Here is a 19,747-nt window from a genome sequence, read left to right as displayed (position 1 = left end):
GGCCTTGCCAAAATTTTGCAATAAAGCGTGGCTCCCTGTCTTCTTTCTCTGACCTCATCCCAGCATAGAGGCGATTGGCATCTTCTCCCATATAATGCTTCATACGGAGCCATTTGTGTATACTTGCCTAATAGCTGTTATTGTGAGTGAACTCTACTAAGGGCATATGTTCATCCCATGCTCCTTTAAATTCAAGAACACATGATCGAAGATATCTTCCACAATCTGGTTTACCCTTTCAGACTGTCCATCGGTCTATGGGTGGTAGGCCATACTAAAATCCATCTTAGTCCCTATTGCCTTGTGTAGGCCTTGCCAAAATTTTGCAATAAAGCGTGGGTCCCAGTCTGACACAATCGGAAATGGAACTCCATGCAAAGATACAATTTCTTTGATATACATCTTAGCTAATTTCTCCAAGGCAAAAGTCTTTTGATGGTAATAAAATGTGCAGTCTTGGTTAGTTGATCTACTATTACCCATATACTGTCATTTCCATTTGGTGTTCTTGGTAACCCCTGTATAAAATCCATACTGATTTCAACCCAACGATTCATTTAATCAATAACATGAAGATTTCAAAAGCATTGCACAGATGTAAGAAGGATCAAACTCATGAAACCAACTTCAAGAGTTGGGCCCTCAATACACCCTTACATGCACCAGCGCTCAAATAAAAGAGAAGTTTGACTGGACGACGACCTAAACCTCATTTACTTGGCTAATGACAAGCCATAGCTAACTTGCTAATTGGAATTACTGAAAACGACACGACAAACCAACTACAACAATTCTTGCATGAACTAGTACCAAGGGAAGTTGAGGCCACCAAGATTGCTTCCTGCATCACTGCCACTAGAGCTTTCTCCTGCATAAAAGGACTTAGGCATCACCCCGTCCAAGCCGTCATCACTTTGTTGAGGGCTAGACAAACCAAATCTCTCATTGTGTCCACCACCAACTTGGGTGCCTCCACTCTTATCGATGTTTCCCAACGCAACATTTAGTTCAGGTGATGATAATTTGCTATAGAATAGTTGATGAGAATGGAGCAAAGCTGAGCCAACATTTGCGTAGTTTTGAGGTGGCTGCATAGAGCTGTAACTCTGTACATTGAAAGGAATCTGTTGGGACGACGACCTTAGATGCAGCGGGGATGAAATTTGCGGCGACAACGATAGAGGAGATGAATCATCTGATGGTGGAGTTTGCAACGATGATGGTTGGGGTATCTCGGTGAAGGCAGTATAGGTGATAATGAGAATGGGTGTGAGCTGTTACCATTGATGTCTATCCCACGGATGTGATAGTTGTAAGGGCTGTGGGCTTCCATAGGTGCTGGTGGCGTCTTGGGTGCTTGGAATTGCACGCTGGAAGTGGAAGGAGTATGTGGTGCTAGAGAGTAGGGATGTTGCAGCGGATTTTGTGGTACCTGTGTGGTGATGGAAGTATCACCGAGTTTGGAGGCGAGGAGCCCGACCTTGCTAGCACTGATGCAGATGTGGACGACCATGGATGTTGCTGGAAGCAAGCTTGGAAGGGAGCCCATGGAGGATACTTTGGCGGTGTCGCAACTTGTGGAGACATGGAACGCCACCAAGTGGGCTGCAACAGTGATGGATCTCTAAGACGACCACCAGCTTCTACTTTGTCCTCATGGAGCAAGGTAGGCAAGCGATCATTGATCTCTTGCTTTACTCGTGAGAGCTCACGATACATATCAAAGAGCTCAGTGGCATCAAGATCCTCTATGTTACCATAAACATACTTGGCCCTCTTGGAGGCCTGCTGGATCTTCTCGTTGGTCCGCGCCATGCTCTCCTTCTTCCTCTTATCCTCCATGGTCTTGTCTTTTTCTAGCTGGAACACCTCATTCTGTAAGTTGGTAATTGAAGCCTTGTCTGCTTCACCGGTATCAAGATCCGTCGGTGCATTCCCTAAAAGGAAAGCATCAAGTATGGGGCTGGCCTCTGGGGTGCCGAAAGAGGAAAACTTCCCATGTTCGGACTCCAACACCATCGCAACCCTTGTGCCGGTGAGGGTGGAGAGATCAGATGCCGCCTTGAAAAGCCCAGAGCGCCTCTTGAAGAATGTGAGACTCCGGTACCTACCATCCTCAATGAATCTCACTCCTGACCTCCTATCCCTCCTCGGCATCATGGAATGGAGAACACCGAAACTACTACAACCAATATGTGAGCAAGATAAGGAATGTTTTCTTGTGAGTGGGAGCAGGTGTGTTTTGGTGAGAAAGAAGGCAGCCACCCCTACCCCTTATATAGAAGAAATTTAGGCACAAAAGAAAAGAAATCTCATGAGATTTTGAAGGCGTGAAAAACATGTGTATGACCTCTTACCACAAGTCACTGAGCAGTGGGTCATTCTTTTGTGCGTCCAAAATGGGCCCAGTTGTCAATAACCACTAGAAAGCTTGCAAATAAAATTTGTGTAACAAAAGAAAATTCTTTTTAATTGAGCTGGACTATGCATATCTATTTGCCAATGATTAGTAGAATACTTATTATTTTTGGAAACAGAAAGTGTATTTATTAGCATCCTTAAACTAGCACATTACCATTGAAGCGAGTCTTGATTAGCAGCCATTTTTAGTCTCCAGCTATGGTTATTCTATCTACCAATATAAAATATTGCAATATGCCGTGCCTTTCACGTTGGTCAAAGCATATCTTAGTATATATGGATCATTAGTTAATAATTCTTTTGAGTGCAATTTTTTGAATTCATTTCTTGCTACAAAACTATATCTCAATCATTGGAATTGATGTGATCTGTCAAACTGCTAGTTGGATGAATAACAACATACTTAAAATACCACTTTGATGATAGCTGAGAGTTATTTAAAAAAATTGTGGGTTGATTGCTTACTGTATAAGGAAATGTTTTTTTTAACTTTTTGTTGGCTTCTGCCAGCCAGAAGTTGACACAATAGGTTCAACAGTTGAGCTGGCTTTTCAAAAGTTGGAAAGCCAGTTTTTACCGAGAAACTAAAAATTTATTATAAAAGTCAATGATAAAAAGACAACATCCAGAAACTAAAGGACAGAAAGTCAGCTTTTGAGCCAAAAGCCCAAAAGTTGCAGCTCAAACAAGCAGTTCCTAAATGTGTTAACATGAGAAACAAGCAATGTTCTACCACAAGTGTGCAGTCGATCATAACATTTCACATAAAGGATTCCAGTTTTACTGAATTTATATTGAAATTGATAGTACCGTTATAATTATAGTTACAATAGTCGATATAGTTGAGTTCTTTCGCCGTCCCACTAGGTTGGTTGGCACCATTCACCATTAAGATATTTCATCAAGTCATGGTTGCTTTCACAACAACAAACTAACAATTTTGAAGAGTTGATGGACTTCCACAAACTATGTTGACGTTATTTGATTACTGTTACAAATCTCATTCTTAGATCCCCCTTCTCACCCCTACAAACCATAAGGGAACTGTGTATTTAGAGTTTGTAGCCTACACCCCTCCCTTCTCTTGACACCATAGAAATAACTTAATGACTGTTTGGGGAGCTCAAGCTTCACGGCTCTTGTAGATTTAGAGTTTGCAGCCTAAAATAAATTGTTGCATGCATCCAAATGCTCTCAATGAGGAGCTACTATCACCTTGTAGAGTTTGAGCCACCCAATCCATCTAATTTTGACCTCAACGTTGACATTAATCTTCCAATGCATAGATAGTGAAAAATAATAGTGTGGTCTAGTTTTTCTTTAGATTGACATAAGATCAAAAGATAATAATTAATGTGATCCGGATAACCTCACCCACCAAGCTAGTAGCAATGTCACCAAGATGATTTTAATATTCTTTCTAAAATTGTCAGAGAGTATTTAGTTTGTTTTCAATTCAGAGAATGAAAATGTGGTTTTATATATTTTAAAAAAAATAATGTAATTTTTTTTCTTACATTCATGCCTTTGCATTAGCTTTATGGTGTGTAAATGAATTTACAAAATTCGATCAAGCCACGAATAGATTTTATTCTATTTTCAAGAATAAAACTTCACAATTTTGTTTCAAACATTAACTCTAAAAGTGCAAGATTTAGTTTGAGAAAGTCTTGAAAACATTTTAAAATATGTTTACAAAAGGGTCTAATTTCCCAAAATAGTTTAAAACATATTCCAAAATATAAGCTCAAATATGTTTTAGTTAGATTAAAAATGTTTCAAAAATTGTTTGTTCTACCTTTCAAAATTCAAGACTTGACTGAAAATAGTTTCAAAGTGGCCATTTAAAAATAGAGCATAAAAAGATGTCAGATGAGATATTTTAAATTATTTCTCAAAATATAGTTTAAAGCGGTTTTCAAAATAGAGTTTAAAAGGTTTTTCTATGTTTGAAAAAAAAATCAAAATTTGAAATATGTTTTGAAAGACTAAGTTGGTGCCTATAGGGGGGTTGAAGAGGTAAGCAATTATAAAAACTAATTTGCAATAGTCTGCCAAAATCGATCTAGCTGATTTCACTGACTGCCCTGCCAAAATTCTGCTAGGAGACCTACACAAGTGTTGTCACAGTTACCAAAACTAAACCTAGGCTTTCACTTATAATAAAGGAGGAAATAAGAACGTAAACTACTATAAGTGTCTCTCCACACTAAATGACACTTAGAACTAGCTCGTCCTTAGTTGTAACACCACAGCCTATTAGTAGCCTATAGTAGTTGTGAAGTTGACCCATGTGACCAAGTGGCACATGTGTGGTTGTGGTTGGTAGGTTTAGTACCACCTTGGAAGTCAGGAGGGTGAGGGTTAGCTTATAAGCCTTGTGTTTCAAACGTAGCACCTCCGGGTTAACCCTTTTACACGAAGCGAGGACAAAAGTGTAAGCGAGGTGCTACGCGTATGCAGGCCCGTTCCACGTGCGGAGCTGGGCCATATAAGCAGTTTTGGATGTGGGGTGTTATTGGTAAATAGTCGCCCCGACCTAGTCACTGCGACCCCCTTTTGCTAGGGGGCACCCCTTCTCCCGAAGTTTAAGGGGGGTGAATACATGTGTGGTTGTGGTTGGTGGGTTTAGTACCACCTTTGAAGTTTAGGAGGGTGAGGACCAGCTTATAAGACTTGTTGTTCCAAACGTAGCATCTCCGAGTTAACCCTTTTACACGAAGCGAGGACGAAAGTGTAAATAAGGTGCTACGCGTATACAGGCCCGTTCCACGTGCGGAGCTGGGCCTTATAAGCAGTTTTTGGATTGGACGCGGGGTGTTACATTAGTCGTCACGCGTATCCTTTGAAAACTACAATTAGGGGCATGAAAAATATATAAGAGCACAACCAATATTATCATTGTGGCCTCACTAAGTAATGTCGCTGCAAAACAAACATTAGTGACAATGATTGTATCACCAATAATAATCGCCAAAATTGAATTAGAGATCTAGATGCTTTCAGCTACTATTTTGCAAAGTGGCCTAGGTTGTTCTATTCAATTGCGTAGATTATTGACTTGTGCATAAGTTAAGCATAATCAGGTCCAACAACTAGTTTTTTCAGTTTCATCGGGTAGTTTCTGTTCAAGTACGTAGGTTATGCACTTTTTAAGTGAATCACGCACTTTGACTGACATAACTGCTAGTTTTTGTGAGTGGAGTATATATACTCCCTCCCTCCCCTTAGTTGGAGGGGTTGTTGCTTCTCACCCACGCCCATATCGCTGATCCAATTGCCTCTCTAGCTCTCCACAACCTCTACTTGTGAGGTTTGTGAGTTTTGTGTGAATTCTAATGAGTTGGGTTGAGAGATTTAGTGATTAAAAGCAAAAGTAAGCAACCAAATGCTTAAGCACTTGTAATTTTGTCAATTGTTCACGAAGCATTTGTTACTTTTGGAGGAAAAGTCTCATAGACAGCAAGGAATTGTCCGACAAGCTCCCATACTTGTGGTAAGTTGCGAGAAATTGTGAAGGCTTTGACTTCACCTCCACAAGGGAAGAAGTCCAATAGTGAAGCAAAAAAAGATGGTTGGAAACCTTCATACTTGGGTCGCTTGGAGGAGACGTAGGTCTTTCCTTGGAAGGAGCCGAACTTAAGAAAGCAAATTATCATGTCTTCACTTTGGTAATTTGGTTTGTGCTTTCACTCTTGAGTCTTTTATTTGATTTATGCTTCACTCTCGATCTACTTGTGCCTATTTATGAGTACAGGTACTTGGTTGACTCGCTAATCAACTCCACGCATATCTCCAAGTCCAGTTTGAGCTAGAACTCTATAACAAATCTACCCATCTACCCATAATACTAAAGAGACAAAATTTCTGGCATCAATTTTTTGGTCCAGCCCAATTACCTGCTACAACTCGATCACAGGCTCTCGGAATTTTTTTCAGCATTCCGTGCGTCCGATTCCGTGGTGTTCCCGTGTCTCTGTTTTTTCCGCGGTGTTCCCGTGTCTCTGTTTTTCTCCGACGTTCCAGTGTCCTATTCCACGTCTTTCTCAGTTTTCTCCCCATGTCCCGCTGACCGGCTCTAGTCCATGCCGCCCTCCGTTCGTTTTCCCCGCTCCTGGTCCGTGCTGCTCTTCCCATTATTTGTACTTTCTTTTTTTAAAATTATTAGTATCTCTTGGTTTTTTAAACATTAAAAATAAATAATAAAATAGTATTATGAGTATACCCTTGACTCTTATCTAATTCTAATAAACAAATATTCTCACCACTAATTTGTTGTTGTAGTTATTATTAGAATTAAAACCTATTATTATTAGAGCCTAAATCAGCTCATGGTCCAACTAATTAAACCGTGAACTAAAATCTTGAACAATTTATCGTTTAATCTAATCAAAATAAATATATCTCCATACTATATATGTATATATCAGTATAATTCTCGATGAGGGATGCCACGTGAAAATGAAAAGAGGTCTCCGACTGCAACTAACTCCTTACCGACTTTACTCATATATTAAAATCACATATCTTTATGGGTCATCAAAAGAAGTCACCAAACTTGATACCTAACTACCAACACATGGATACTATAAACATTAACGTTAGAATATATTTATAGGTAAATATTTATGTGCCTTACAACAGAAGAAAAAAGATCTATCAAGGTTATTTTTAACTGAATAAAAAACTTAGTTGGGCATTGCCATATTATTATCAATATTAACCTATATTATAGATGTTATGGTCATAAAATAAAGGCAATTTTTGCTGTGGGACATCGCGAAAACAACAAATTGGCTGCAACACACCGCCAACACTTGCTTTTGCTGAGTACCATTATGAAATCGCGAATGTTTGTCGGTGGACACCGCCTCCATTAAAATAAAGAAAAACAGCAATTGGGAGAGAGAAAGCACAGTAAAGAGACGTTTTTACCCCTGCCGGCCTGAGTCCTATCATTTAGGTAGTCCGGTTGGACCAGCTCGGCTCGGCCCCGGTCGTCTTCTTCCTTCCCCCGTTCTCGTTCTCGTCAGTCTCTCTCCCCATCCTCATTCCCATCTCGATGAACCCTAGCTTCGAGCCATGGCATTGAGCTCGCATTCCACACCATTCGGCGCGCCGCACCCAGCTTCGCCGTCGCTCGACCCCTACAGAGACCAAGCTGGATTCTTGCCCTTGGTTCCTTGCCACAAGTGTGGAACCGTTTTCATCGGGCGCGTGTCGCAGAAGCCTGGCAGCAAGGGGAAGAGGTTTTACAAGTGTCCACTGCTTGAGCATGTAAGTGGTCGTTGACTTCTGATCTGGTTTTGAGGAGATGCGCATTTTTTTTTATTTTTCATCTCTTGTTTGCCAAGACCGACTTTGTGTGTGGAGTGTACTACTTTGAGGAACAGTATATCAATTACTTGGTCGCCAAAGGCGTTCTTCCTCGCGCTTGTAGTCAGGTTCGAGTTCAGGGTGCCATGGCGCTCGAGGTGATGAGGGAAGGCAATGACAAGGAGAAGGCCTGCCAAGGATTTGATGGCTGCCAAGATCTGTTGGAGACTGCAGTGATTCATCTCCAAGGTTCAGAGGCACTACTGAAATTAGTACTTGAGAGCAACAAGAAATTGTTGACCAACATGAATAAAATTGGAGAGCGGCTGCTTGTAGTTGGTGGTGTAATGGTTTTCGTTTTGGTGTTTGTGGGGGATATACCCCCGGGTACCACAAGATGGTACATGGGCCGCACCATCCGAGGTGGCCTGACCCGTGAGATCAAGACGTGCACGGCGCTGCTTGGCGTGCACCGCAAGACATTGTAATAGTACCAAATAGGATACTTTACTTGTAACCTTGTCCCTTCGGAGTATATAAGGAGGGGCAAGGGTCCCCTAGAGGACAGATCATACAGTATACATCTCAATACAATATACCAAAGACACAGGACGTAGGGTATTACGTCGACCAGATGGCCCGAACCTGTCTAAATCGTTGTCTCTGCGCCTTGTGTCACCATCTGGTTCCTGATTACACGCACCGTCTACCGACAATCTACCACCACGGGCACCCCCCTCGGTGGACTGCCGACCATATTTCGTCGACAGTGGCGTGCCAGGTAGGGGGTGTGCGCTTGATCCATGGCGAGCCAGATGGACCTCAAATCAACAACGCGTTCTCATCGTCAATCTCGTGGAGATCCATCCCGGTCCACGACGACGATTCATCGCTGCTACACCAGCCCCTGCGACAGCAGATCCGATCTCGGAACCACCTCCGAGGTCGTCTTCACCAACAACTCGCCGTCGATGCTCTCGTCAGCCCTCGTCGACGACTAGCCGCCGCTGCTCTGGTTGGCCCTCGTCGACGACTCGCCGTTGCTGCTCTCGTCAGCCCTCGCCGACCACTCGCCGTCGCTGCCCTCATCAGCCTTCGCCGATGTCCCTCGCCGTCGACTCGTCGTCACCGCTCGACGGCCTTCGCCGACGTCTCTCGCCGTCGACTCATCATCACCGCTCGGCGGCCTTCGCTGACATCGTTCGCCAACGTCCCTCGCCGTCGACTCGTCGTCACTGCTCGGCGGCCTTCGCCGACATCCTTCGCCGACGTCTCTCGCCGTCGACTCGTCATCACCGCTCGGCGGCCTTCGCTGACATCGTTCGCCGACGTCCCTCGCCGTCGACTCGTCGTCACCGCTCGGCGGCCTTCGCCGATATCCTTCGCCGACGTCCCTCGCCGTCGATTCATCGTCACCGCTCGACGGCCTTCGCCGATATCCCTCGCCGTCGACTCGTCGTCACCGCTCGACGGTCTTCGCCGATGTCCCTCACCGTCGACTCGTCGTCACCGCTCGATGGCCTCCGCCGAGCTCCGACCACCTCGACCACCAGACCACGTCGACCACGTCCCGAGCAGCTTCGCCGAACTCCGACCACAGACCACGTCGACCCTGTCCCGAGCGGCTCCACCGAGCTCCGACCACCTCGATCACCAGACCACGTCGCAATGAAGATCGCCGCGAAGAACGGCGCTACGACAACCGCGACCATCGTCGTGACGACAAGTCGGAAAGCTCGAGGACCGGACAACTTTATCGTCGCCGACCAGATTTCTATCCAAAGATAAGTACACTTCTAATATTTATATTCAATATAATTTTCATTACGATGTTTCTCCACAACGTCCTCGTCATGATTATTCTTCAAATAACGTTTGTCCATGTATACCATCTTAAATATAACATACATCTATACTTAATGCAAATCATCGACCAGTCATGTTGACGCTCGATGCCTCCAGAGACGGCCCTGTCTCCGGCTCCTCCCTACACGTGCATGAGCGTCTGCCCTCTGCGTTATGGGTGGTCGGCAGCGGCTCCTTAGCGACGCTTTGTTCTTCCTACACGTGCACGGGCTCCGCGCCCCACGTTATGGTTCACGGGCTAGCTAGGGCTGGAGACTCAGCTACATACTAACTGGTCGGGCGGTTTATATTAAGTATAAACACAAACTTCATATTAACACTGATGTTCACAAAGCACCAACTGCTTTATCACATCATGCTCATTTGCAAATGACTGCTGATCGTATTTTCTTCACCGCTGATTTTTTCTCCATAATTTATTATTTTGTACATCATGTACCACCATTCTACGTATTTATCTACAGGAATTTTGAGCTATGCTCGGGGACTTCGTCGCTCGCACCTCGACCAACGCTCGGGGACTGCCTCGATCACTCTCCGACCACGGCTCGGAGACTTCGTCGCTCGCTCCTCGACCTGTGCTTGGGGACTGCCTCGATCACTCTCCGACCACGGCTCGGGGACTTCGTCGCTCGCTCCTCGACCTGTGCTTGGGGACTGCCTCGATCACTCTCCGACCACGGCTCGGGGACTTCGTCGCTCGCTCCTCGACCTGTGCTTGGGGACTGCCTCGATCACTCTCCGACCACGGCTTGGGGACTTCGTCGCTCGCTCCTCGACCTGTGCTCAGGGACTGCCTCGACCGCTCTCCGACCACGGCTCGAGGACTTCGTCGCTCGCTCCTCGACCTGTGCTTGGGGACTGCCTCGATCACTCTCCGACCACGGCTCGGGGACTTCGTCGCTCGCTCCTCGACCTATGCTTGGGGACTGCCTCGATCACTCTCCGACCACGGCTCGGGGACTTCGTCGCTCGCTCCTCGACCTGTGCTCGGGGACTGCGTCGATCACTCTCCGACCACGGCTCGGGGACTTCGTCGCTCGCTCCTCGACCTGTGCTCGGGGACTGCCTCGACCACTCTCCGACCACGGCTCGGGGACTTCGTCGCTCGCTCCTCGACCTATGCTCGGGGACTGCCTTGACCACTCTCCGACCACAGCTCGGGGACTTTGCGTTTCAACTACATGCGACTGACGACTCACATATAGTTGGGATATTCTTTCTCGTTTAGACCTTGCTACAAGGCTCATACCTCGCCTTCCAGCAAGCTCGGGGACTACATCGGTACGATGCACCTGCCGGTACATCTCGTATCGCCTGTACGACGATTGAGTATAAACAACTTAACTGGGAATTCTTTTTAGACCCTGGCACCACGTGCCTACGTCACCTACTACCAGGCTCGGGGACTAAGTGGGCACACTTCACCTTACGGTGAATGTGTTTGTTTTTCGACCTCTACGCCTCTGATGATCAAGGACGCTACGCTTCAAGACGCACTTACATTTCTTTTCAGAAATACAAGTGGGCACACTTCCCAGGACGGAAATCTTTTTCTTTCTTCTTAAGAGCACCATACATTCTTCGGACAACCTACTTCTCCGGCGACAACGGTGGTCGGAGATGTCAAGAACTCAAGCCTCACTGTTCGGAGAAGGTTGAAACGGTGTGTCGCATCAGAATACATGGCGCTCGGGGACTAGCTGTGGGGGATATACCCCCGGGTACCACAAGATGGTACATGGGCCGCACCATCCGAGGTGGCCCGACCCGTGAGATCAAGACGTGCACGGCGCTGCTTGGCGTGCACCGCAAGACATTGTAATAGTACCAAATAGGATACTTTACTTGTAACCTTGTCCCTTCGGAGTATATAAGGAGGGGCAAGGGTCCCCTAGAGGACAGATCATACAGTATACATCTCAATACAATACACCAAAGACACAGGACGTAGGGTATTACGTCGACCAGACGGCCCGAACCTGTCTAAATCGTTGTCTCTGCGCCTTGTGTCACCATCTGGTTCCTGATTACACGCACCGTCTACCGACAATCTACCACCACGGGCACCCCCCTCGGTGGACTGCCGACCATATTTCGTCGACAGTGTTAGTTCTGTTAGTGTTGTTGGTCAAGTGAAGCAGAACAGCAGGTTGTCATGTATCCTGGTTATCATGTATCCAGTTAGTGTTGTTGGTCATGGTCATGAACATGTATCCAGTTAGTGTTGTTGGTCATGAACATGTATCCAGCTTATCTGTACCTTGTTTGAAATCAATGATGCATCTTAACTATGTTGCAAGAAAATGGTCTGCCAAATTGTATCTGAGTTCATGAATGATGGGGCAAGAAAATGGTGTGCCAAATTGTTGCAAAAACATGCATCCAAGTTTAATTTGATCACTTCACACAACAAAGTCTGCCAACTGAGTTCATGATTGAGATTGCATAACTGAGTTCACAGGTTCATCACACTACATAACAGGCTCACCACAAAATAGATCCATTACATAAGACATGCATCACAGGTCCAGGATGAGCTTCTTCTTGCTGATCCTCTTGTCGGCCTTGCTTGCCTCCTTTTCCCCAGCCTGTATTTCTTCTCCAATAGCCTTGGTGGTCACCACCTTTTTCTTCTTCTTCTTTTGATGCTGCACTTCTACTATTGGGGAGGAAGTTTCACCACCTAGCTCCAATGCCCTCTTGCGGCTGTAGTCATACCCAACATTAGAAAGATAAATAACAGTATGTTGTCATAGATAACAGGCATCAAGTCTTTACACTTACCTCCTAGTGTTTGCTACGGGGCTGTTTGTTAGAGCTGGTGGTGCAATGTTTAGTGGGCTGTTTATCAGAGCAGGACAGACAGTTGTTTCTTGAGCACCTTCAATCTGTGATTGCTGGGTAGAGATAGTTGTTGTGGCAGTGCTTTTCTTTTTCTTTGCTCTCTTGGGCTTTGGTGGTGCTGGTGGTGGTGCATCAGAGTCATAAACAGTTTCATTACAGGTCTTCATCATGTGACCAAACCCTCCACACCTCTTGCACTAGCGCTGGCTTTTTTGCTTGCCACCTTCTTTAGAACCTTTTATCCTTCTTGATCTGGGCCGACCTGCAGCTCTCTTGAACCTTGGAGGCCAAAGTTTGAAACCCAAGTCCACATCAGGCCACTGGTTCCTATCTGTCATGGGACTTATCACATGTTCATATGCTTTCTTGAACTTATCAACCGAATAATAGTCATCTATGTAGTCTTCCACACTTCTGTTGCGCATGGAATGGATGAAGCAGAGAGCATGAGTACATGGCAATCCAGTAATCTGCCACCTTTGACAGTTGCATGATCTATTATCAAGGTCGACAGTATGCCTCTAGGTTTTTAGTTCCTTTGTAGTGCCTTGAATCTCAGCAGCGTTGTTGGGCCCCCTATGTATGGCATACTGTAAATTCCTACTCATGGCATGCAGCTCTTTGGTGACATGAGGCAAGATCTTGTCTCTCAGCTTAAGTGACAGTGACCTCCTAAGGTCTTGTTTCTCCATGATCATTTGCCTGATCCTATCCAACAGAGGAATTAAAGCCAAGGACTTCTCATTCCTAATCCAACTGTTGAAGGTCTCTGCTATGTTGTTAGTAACATAGTCACATTTGATTGCATGAGAGAACTTCCATCTAGTCCATATGTGCTTGTGGTTGTCCTCTATCCAGTTCATTGCCCTTGGTGAAACTTGCTTCATGATGTTGTAATGGTGATCAAAGTGCCTCTGGTTGTAAGCTCTGCTTGCTGGCCACAAATGTTTCTTGAACACTACTCCTCTATACCTCTTGTTAAAATTCTTTACTAGATGCCTCATGCACTCTCTATGCTCTACTCCATTTGGGAAAACATATGTAACTCCCTTATCTATTCCTTTGCCTGCATCTGTGCATATGACTAGGCCTGGAGGAGTCCCAATTGCCACTTTAAGTTTCTCAAAAAACCATTTCCAATTTTCAGCAGTTTTAGACTCAATGACACCATATGCCACTGGAAAAAGCCAGTTGTGTCCATCCACAGCTGAAGCAGAAGTTAACTGCCCTCTCCACCTCCTAGTCAAAACTGTTGAGTCAACACCTAAGAAGGGTCTGCATCCATTCAAAAAACCTTGAACACAGCTCTTAAATGCAACAAACATCCTTGTGAACCTCCTCTTATTACCAGCTAGTATCCACTCAATGTCCACAATGCTACCAGGATTTGTCCTGTCCACCTCAGCCTTGAATCTAAAAACATCTTCAAAGCTGTCATCCCATTTTCCTTGAATTTGCTCTAGAGCCATTTGCAGTCCATCCCAGACAACATAGGATGAAAGTTGGATGTTGTACTTGTTCTGCAAATCCTTCCTCAGTTTACCAGCTTGAATTGTTGGTTCATCCTTCAGGATGGTAATGGCCCGGTCCCTCACCCAGGCAATGGTAGCCATGTAGTTCTTCTCCAGTTGGGATGTGTTGGCACAAGTATGTTTTCCCAACTTCTTTATCTGACAAATAAAAGGAAGGCAAAGCATCAAACACATGTTGGGAAAAATAAGAACCAAAATGTAAGGAAATTTGAAAAAGAAATAAACTGACCTGCCAAGTCTTGCCATCTTGCAATTGAGAAGCATGTATCCTCCACTTGCACCTCTTCTTCTTGCTCTTAAATCCTTTGCAGTGCCCTCTATACCTTTTGGATTCACTGTAAGGAGCTGCAATTTCAAACTCTTTTAGCACAGCATATTATCTAATAGCCCTCTTAAAGGTGTCCCCATCCTCAAATGTGACACCACATTCTATAGTTGGGTTTTCTAAGTTAGTAACATGCTCATTGATCTCACAACCAGCATCATCATCAACATACAAATCATCATGAACAAGAGAGTTAGAGTCAGTATCCCCCTCTGATGCTTGTTGATCTTGTTGTTTTGGCATATAATGGCCCTCATCATTGACCCCAACATACTCCTCAACATCTTCTTCCCATGAAACATCATCATCAGCATGCTTCTTCTTGCTTCTTCCTTGAGCAGGTGTGGATTTCTCAGCTGAGTCATCAGAGTTAGAAGAGTGAACACTGTCATCATCACTTTCTCCCCCACTAAGTGACTCCACATTGGCCTCACCTCCACCAGGCCCAACAATTTCAACAATCTGATTGTTCTGCCCATCATCATGACCAAGCAGAGGGGGCAACAATGGGAGAGCAACAGATGCACTGGCCTCATTATCCAAAGACACACTCTGACTATATGCAGTAGGAATCATGTCATAAAAATTCACAAACAAAGGTAGCTGCCTTAGGTGCCAATAATTGTTAGTAGCATCCATCAAAACTGCATCTGAGGTCAGATTGGTATAACATTGGGTGTTCTTGTCGAGATATGTCAAATTGAAGCCCTGATTCTTCCCAATAGACACTTTGGCAGCTACATCCTTACTTAAATCAATCAGATTCAGAGTGTCCCTATCAACAATGAGCTGAAAATCTGCTGCATTGTGGGCCACATTTCTACCGTCATCGCAAGCCTCATAGTAACATGGGACACGCACTGCTATGCGTAATGCAGAACTACTGTCCATCCTAAAACATGGACAAGAACAAGAAATCACGAAAACCCTAGCTTCGGATGCGCAAATCGACCCCCAAGTTCACTGCAACCCTGTTAACCAACCCCAGATCGAAAAGTGGAAGAGGATAAGAGTGCATACCCCTCAGGAACCCATGACAGATTCACTCCCTTGGACGATGAATCTATGCTCGGGCGGAGCCGCTTTGATTTCGCCGGCAAAGCCATCTTCATGCATCCATGGCACGCCGACTGTGGGGAAGAGACGGCGGTGTGGGCGGCAGGAGACGGCGGTGTGGTTGGCTGGAGACGGCGGCACTGCGGGAGACTGTAGACGGCGGCGTGGGTGGCTGGAGACGGCGGCGCTGCGGGAGACTGAAGACGCCGACGCTGCGGGAGACTGGAGACGCCGCCGGCTAGGGTTGGATAGAGCACAGGGTCTGGTTCGACCAAGTAGTGGTCCGGCTCGACCAACAGGGTCTGGTTCGACCAAGAGGCAACGCTGGTCATTTTGGAATGTTTCTCTCTCTAGATTGTTGTTTTTCTTATTTTAATGGAGGCGGTGTCCCCTGGCAAACATTCGCGATTTCATAATGGTACTCAGCAAAAGCAAGTGTTGGCGACGTGTTGCAGCTAATTTGTTGTTTTCGCGATGTCCCACAGCAAAAATTGCCTAAAATAAATTATAGCTCTTAAATTTTATAGAAAAGATAAAAAAAAATAGGTAAGTGATTATTTTGTCCTCCCATCAACCGTTTGATAACTTATTATTCTTCCATTGCAACGTACGGGCCCGTTTACTAATGTAGTTTAATCTTGAGCTTTCTATTGAACCGCGTTGCCTACACAGATTTCTGCATAACTTACACATACGTGCATAAGCTACGGACAAATCTGTGTAACCTACGTAGTTATTCTAATCCGCTGCTTTGAACTATGAAAGATTCTTTCAGAAACACCTATCTATCCCCTCGAGACAACATCCCGATACTTTCAAGAAACAGTCTCAGAAGGCGCCCTCACGTTTCTTTACCTTTGGCTAATCTGCTTGCAGTATAGCAAGATCGGGGACTATCTTAGCATGTCTATGCAGAAGAATGATGGCCGAGCATGAACAACTGAATCGTCACAGCGCAAAATAAGCTTGTAGAACATCCTGACATCGTGATTCATCAAAATACAAGCCCGAATGGGCATACAGAGACCTATAAGATCATAGCTCTCCCACGAAAGCAGCAAATCAAGAAACTGTTAAGGCACGAATCCATCCCCTGAAGCAAGATGAGTCTCAATGTAAATGACGTCTCAGTGCTGTAGCAAAGGCTACTCAGATGTCTGCGGCGTTCGAGATCACAAAAATGAAAGCACAGCACAAACTGTGACCGGATCCCAACCATCTCCACCATAACTCAGGTGGCAGTGGTCTCCCAAAGGTGGCAGGGCGGCTGCTCATTTCTTTGTAGCAGCCTGGCCAATAAATTTAGTAAGAACGTAACAATCTGGTGGCGTTATGTTCATGTAGTAGTTATGTATTGTCTGTGTTATTTCAAACCCAAACTTCTTGTAGAAAGCGATTGCATCGTCGTTGTTGGTCTGAACATGCAAGTATATCTCGGAGATGTTTTGCTTTGCTGAGAGATCGAACACATGATTCAACAGCTTTGTCCCTGGCAACATAAAATCGGCCAAATATAAGATGGCATAGATCTTGGGAGTGCTCGGTTGGTCGTAAAAGCCAGCTTATAAGCCATGGTACAGTATTTTTCTCTCCCAAAAAATCAGTCATACAAATCAGCACAAGCAGCTTTACCACCAGCCAGCTTATAAGCCATGGTACATTATGTAGTACAATTTTATGCGCATAGTGCAAAAATAATTCATAGTGGTGTTTTCTTTTTTGTGATTTGTAGCTCAGCCATGGGAAGTCAACCCACAAAAAAACACAATATTCATATTCTTTTTCAACTAGCATCCATCTTCAGGGGCAAGTAACAGTACAGGTAGCTAACAGAAGTTGCCCAAGGAATACCAGATTCAAGATTTCTTGATGTTTTCTTGTGCACATTAAGGATTTCTAAGAACACATCACGTTGAACTTTTAGCTTCTACGATTGACGCAAAAGTGTAAACAGCAGAAATTGCCGCATTAGGTCCACATGTAGTGTTAGATTTGATCATAGCCCCTAAAAGTCCATCTGGAATCTATGAAACTCGACAGCAAGAAAATAAATAGCAGGGTCAATAGTGGTGTACCTTAGTATTTAGTGGAGTCTAGAACAATCAAGTGAGTAAAAGTGACTATGTTTAGGGAAAGAGACTAGCTGTAAAGGCTGACCTTATGGACTCTAGACTCGGGGCTTAAAAAGAAAGTACACGATTACTGGCAAAATCTACAAAAAGTTATTATCATGCTACATAGTTATTTCATAATGATTATTTAACCTTTCCTGTGAAGTTAAAATGTATGTTACCTTTGCCTTGATATGGAAAATCTACAAGTAATAACACCGATTATCTAGCATGAGGCTTCTGTGCTAAAAAAAAGCTCCCAAAGAATAAGCAAACTAATTTTAACTTCTCTGTAGTGACACTTGCAGATCATTGCTTAAGCATTGACACTTGGGAAAAGCAGCAGCAATACGCACCAACTCTACTAGGAGATGAAAGCCTAGTAGCTAAATGCAAGCAAGCTGAGAATACACTGCTAGTAACATAAATTGCATCATCAATTTGGAACAGCTCTAGCAAATAAACAGCAGTTCAATTTTTCACATAGTCTTACAGAAGGTATCACTTTAACAATAATAGTGCCAACTAAACAGCTTATACGATGACCTACAACACATCAGCACTGTTTGTGAAGTTGGTAAGCACATACTACCGTTTTAGGTTGTGTTGAAAGAAGATAATGTTAGAGCATTGTGAATACAGTTGAAGTTAGGTTGTAAATAAAATAAGAATGGGGCATTGCAATACATATACAACAACATTACAATTGATATTAGTTTGACGATATCTATTATCAGGAATAGATGTGTGCAGACTCAAGATGTAATCACCGCATATCTATTGAAATCAATGATGATGCACACATATTTGACTTCCAGAGGCATTCCAAACATCATGGCAAATAGGTTGGTCGATCTCTTCAAATAACTGCAAAAGTGAATCAGAAGGGGGAAGACTCACCTATACCAAGACCACGATACGGTGCCAGTACACCCAAGGTCATGATGTAAACTCGGACTGCCCCTCCTTCCTTCTTCTCCAGGCGACAAGCTATCGTGCCAACACAAATATCGCTGTAGTAAGCTGCAGACAAATGCAGGGAAACAACAGTTCAGCTGTTGGCATCACTCATCAAGAGGGGCAACAACCAATTTCACACATAATCAGCTGACCCAATAGATGAATCAATCAATGCAATCAGTATCTACCCCCCAAATGCATCCTTACAACCTGGGGACAACCACACTTCATTACCCAGCCTAAACACCACAGCTACCAGGACCCTCCAAGATCGGGCCTAACCAAACAAATCGTCCCTTTTTACACATCACATTCGTCAAAATCCTAACGGCGTCTTCTCAATCTCGCCGCAACAGCTCGTCCTTTTGGACGCCAATCGTAGATCCAATGACTCAAGGGAAACAATCATGGCATAGAGCAGGGAACAGAGGAGGGGGAGACGGAGAGAGGAGTGGACGGCGCACCTAGTTTGGAGAAATCCTTGGAGGCGATGGCGTCCTGGTAGTATTTTTCGGTGTAGCGGACAGGGAAGAGCGCCGTATTAAGCTTCTTGAGCTGCATCACGTTCTTATCCCGCACGCCGTCCAGCGACGTCCGCTCGACGCCGCCGCCGCCGCTGCCCTTCTCTTTGCTCGCAGCGACCTCGCCGTCCCCCGCGCCCATCTTCGCGCTCCCGCCTCACTCCTTGGTTTGTGTCTCTCTCGCCGGAGTCGACGGAGGAGGAGGCGTCAGAGAGTTGAGAGTTGCGTGCGGCGCGAGCACGGCGGCGGTGGCGTTTGGCTGACCTTCCTCTCTGGTCCTGGTGCGGTTGGGGACTTATTGGTCCGTCCGTCCGGGTCTTCCCAGCCAAAAGAGCCTCGTTAAAAAAGTTTATAATTATACATAAGTCATTAAAAATATTAACAGCACACAGATGTCATGCTCTAAATTTTTTTTTTTTTTGTCTTACAAGCTATTCTGTCTAAATACAGCGCTAACTGTGGCTAACGGATAAGAAAAAGACAAGCATACCCTCAGAAAAAAGATGCTATCTGATTGTGCTTTGACGTTAATCGATGGGCCTTTGGCGTCAAAAACACTATCTAGATGGCTTCTATAAATAGATAGCACTGAGGAAGATGGTCAGGCAGTGCCAGCACCAGCTGCTATCTCTACTCCCACTCCAATGGCTCTCATCCAGGAAGGTGGTCAGGCTGGTGGAGTAGTGCAAGATAGGGTTATGCAGCAGCCCAGATGAATTGAGAAGCTGGTCTTTGTTGCCATCTTCATTGCCTTGTATGCAATTATGAAGAAGTGTGGTCCTATGTACGTGT

General features: G+C 44.8%; 2 protein-coding genes across 2 annotated transcripts; both read right to left on the bottom strand.

Annotated features, from left to right (window-relative positions):
- Positions 1 to 803: 803 nt before the first annotated feature.
- Positions 804 to 2,160, bottom strand: LOC136460758 (transcription factor RLM1-like). The gene is given in 3 exon segments (XM_066460338.1): positions 804 to 1,231; positions 1,234 to 1,435; positions 1,438 to 2,160. Coding segments are annotated over 3 exon segments (1,353 nt in total).
- Positions 2,161 to 16,457: 14,297 nt separating this feature from the next.
- On the bottom strand, positions 16,458 to 19,251 carry LOC136458485 (uncharacterized). Its single transcript, XM_066458427.1, has 3 exons — positions 18,899 to 19,251; positions 18,375 to 18,497; positions 16,458 to 16,852 (listed from the first exon to the last, which is right to left on the bottom strand). The coding sequence occupies exons 1-3, from the start codon at positions 19,095 to 19,097 to the stop codon at positions 16,635 to 16,637; spliced, it is 540 nt and encodes a 179-aa protein (XP_066314524.1). The 5' UTR covers positions 19,098 to 19,251; the 3' UTR covers positions 16,458 to 16,634.
- Positions 19,252 to 19,747: the final 496 nt, after the last annotated feature.

The sequence above is a fragment of the Miscanthus floridulus genome, chromosome 6 (assembly GCF_019320115.1).
Source record: "Miscanthus floridulus cultivar M001 chromosome 6, ASM1932011v1, whole genome shotgun sequence".
Lineage (NCBI taxonomy): Eukaryota > Viridiplantae > Streptophyta > Magnoliopsida > Poales > Poaceae > Miscanthus > Miscanthus floridulus.
This window is presented reverse-complemented; position numbering and strand designations above follow the sequence as displayed.

Excerpts from the sequence above, each read along its gene's own strand:
- LOC136458485 (XM_066458427.1), bottom strand. The coding sequence starts at position 19,097 with ATGGGCGCGGGGGACGGCGAGGTCGCTGCGAGCAAAGAGAAGGGCAGC. Across the intron at positions 18,498-18,898 it reads CAAGGATTTCTCCAAACTAG|CTTACTACAGCGATATTTGT; the intron begins GTGCGCCGTCCA and ends ATTTGTCTGCAG. Across the intron at positions 16,853-18,374 it reads GTATCGTGGTCTTGGTATAG|GGACAAAGCTGTTGAATCAT; the intron begins GTGAGTCTTCCC and ends TTATGTTGCCAG.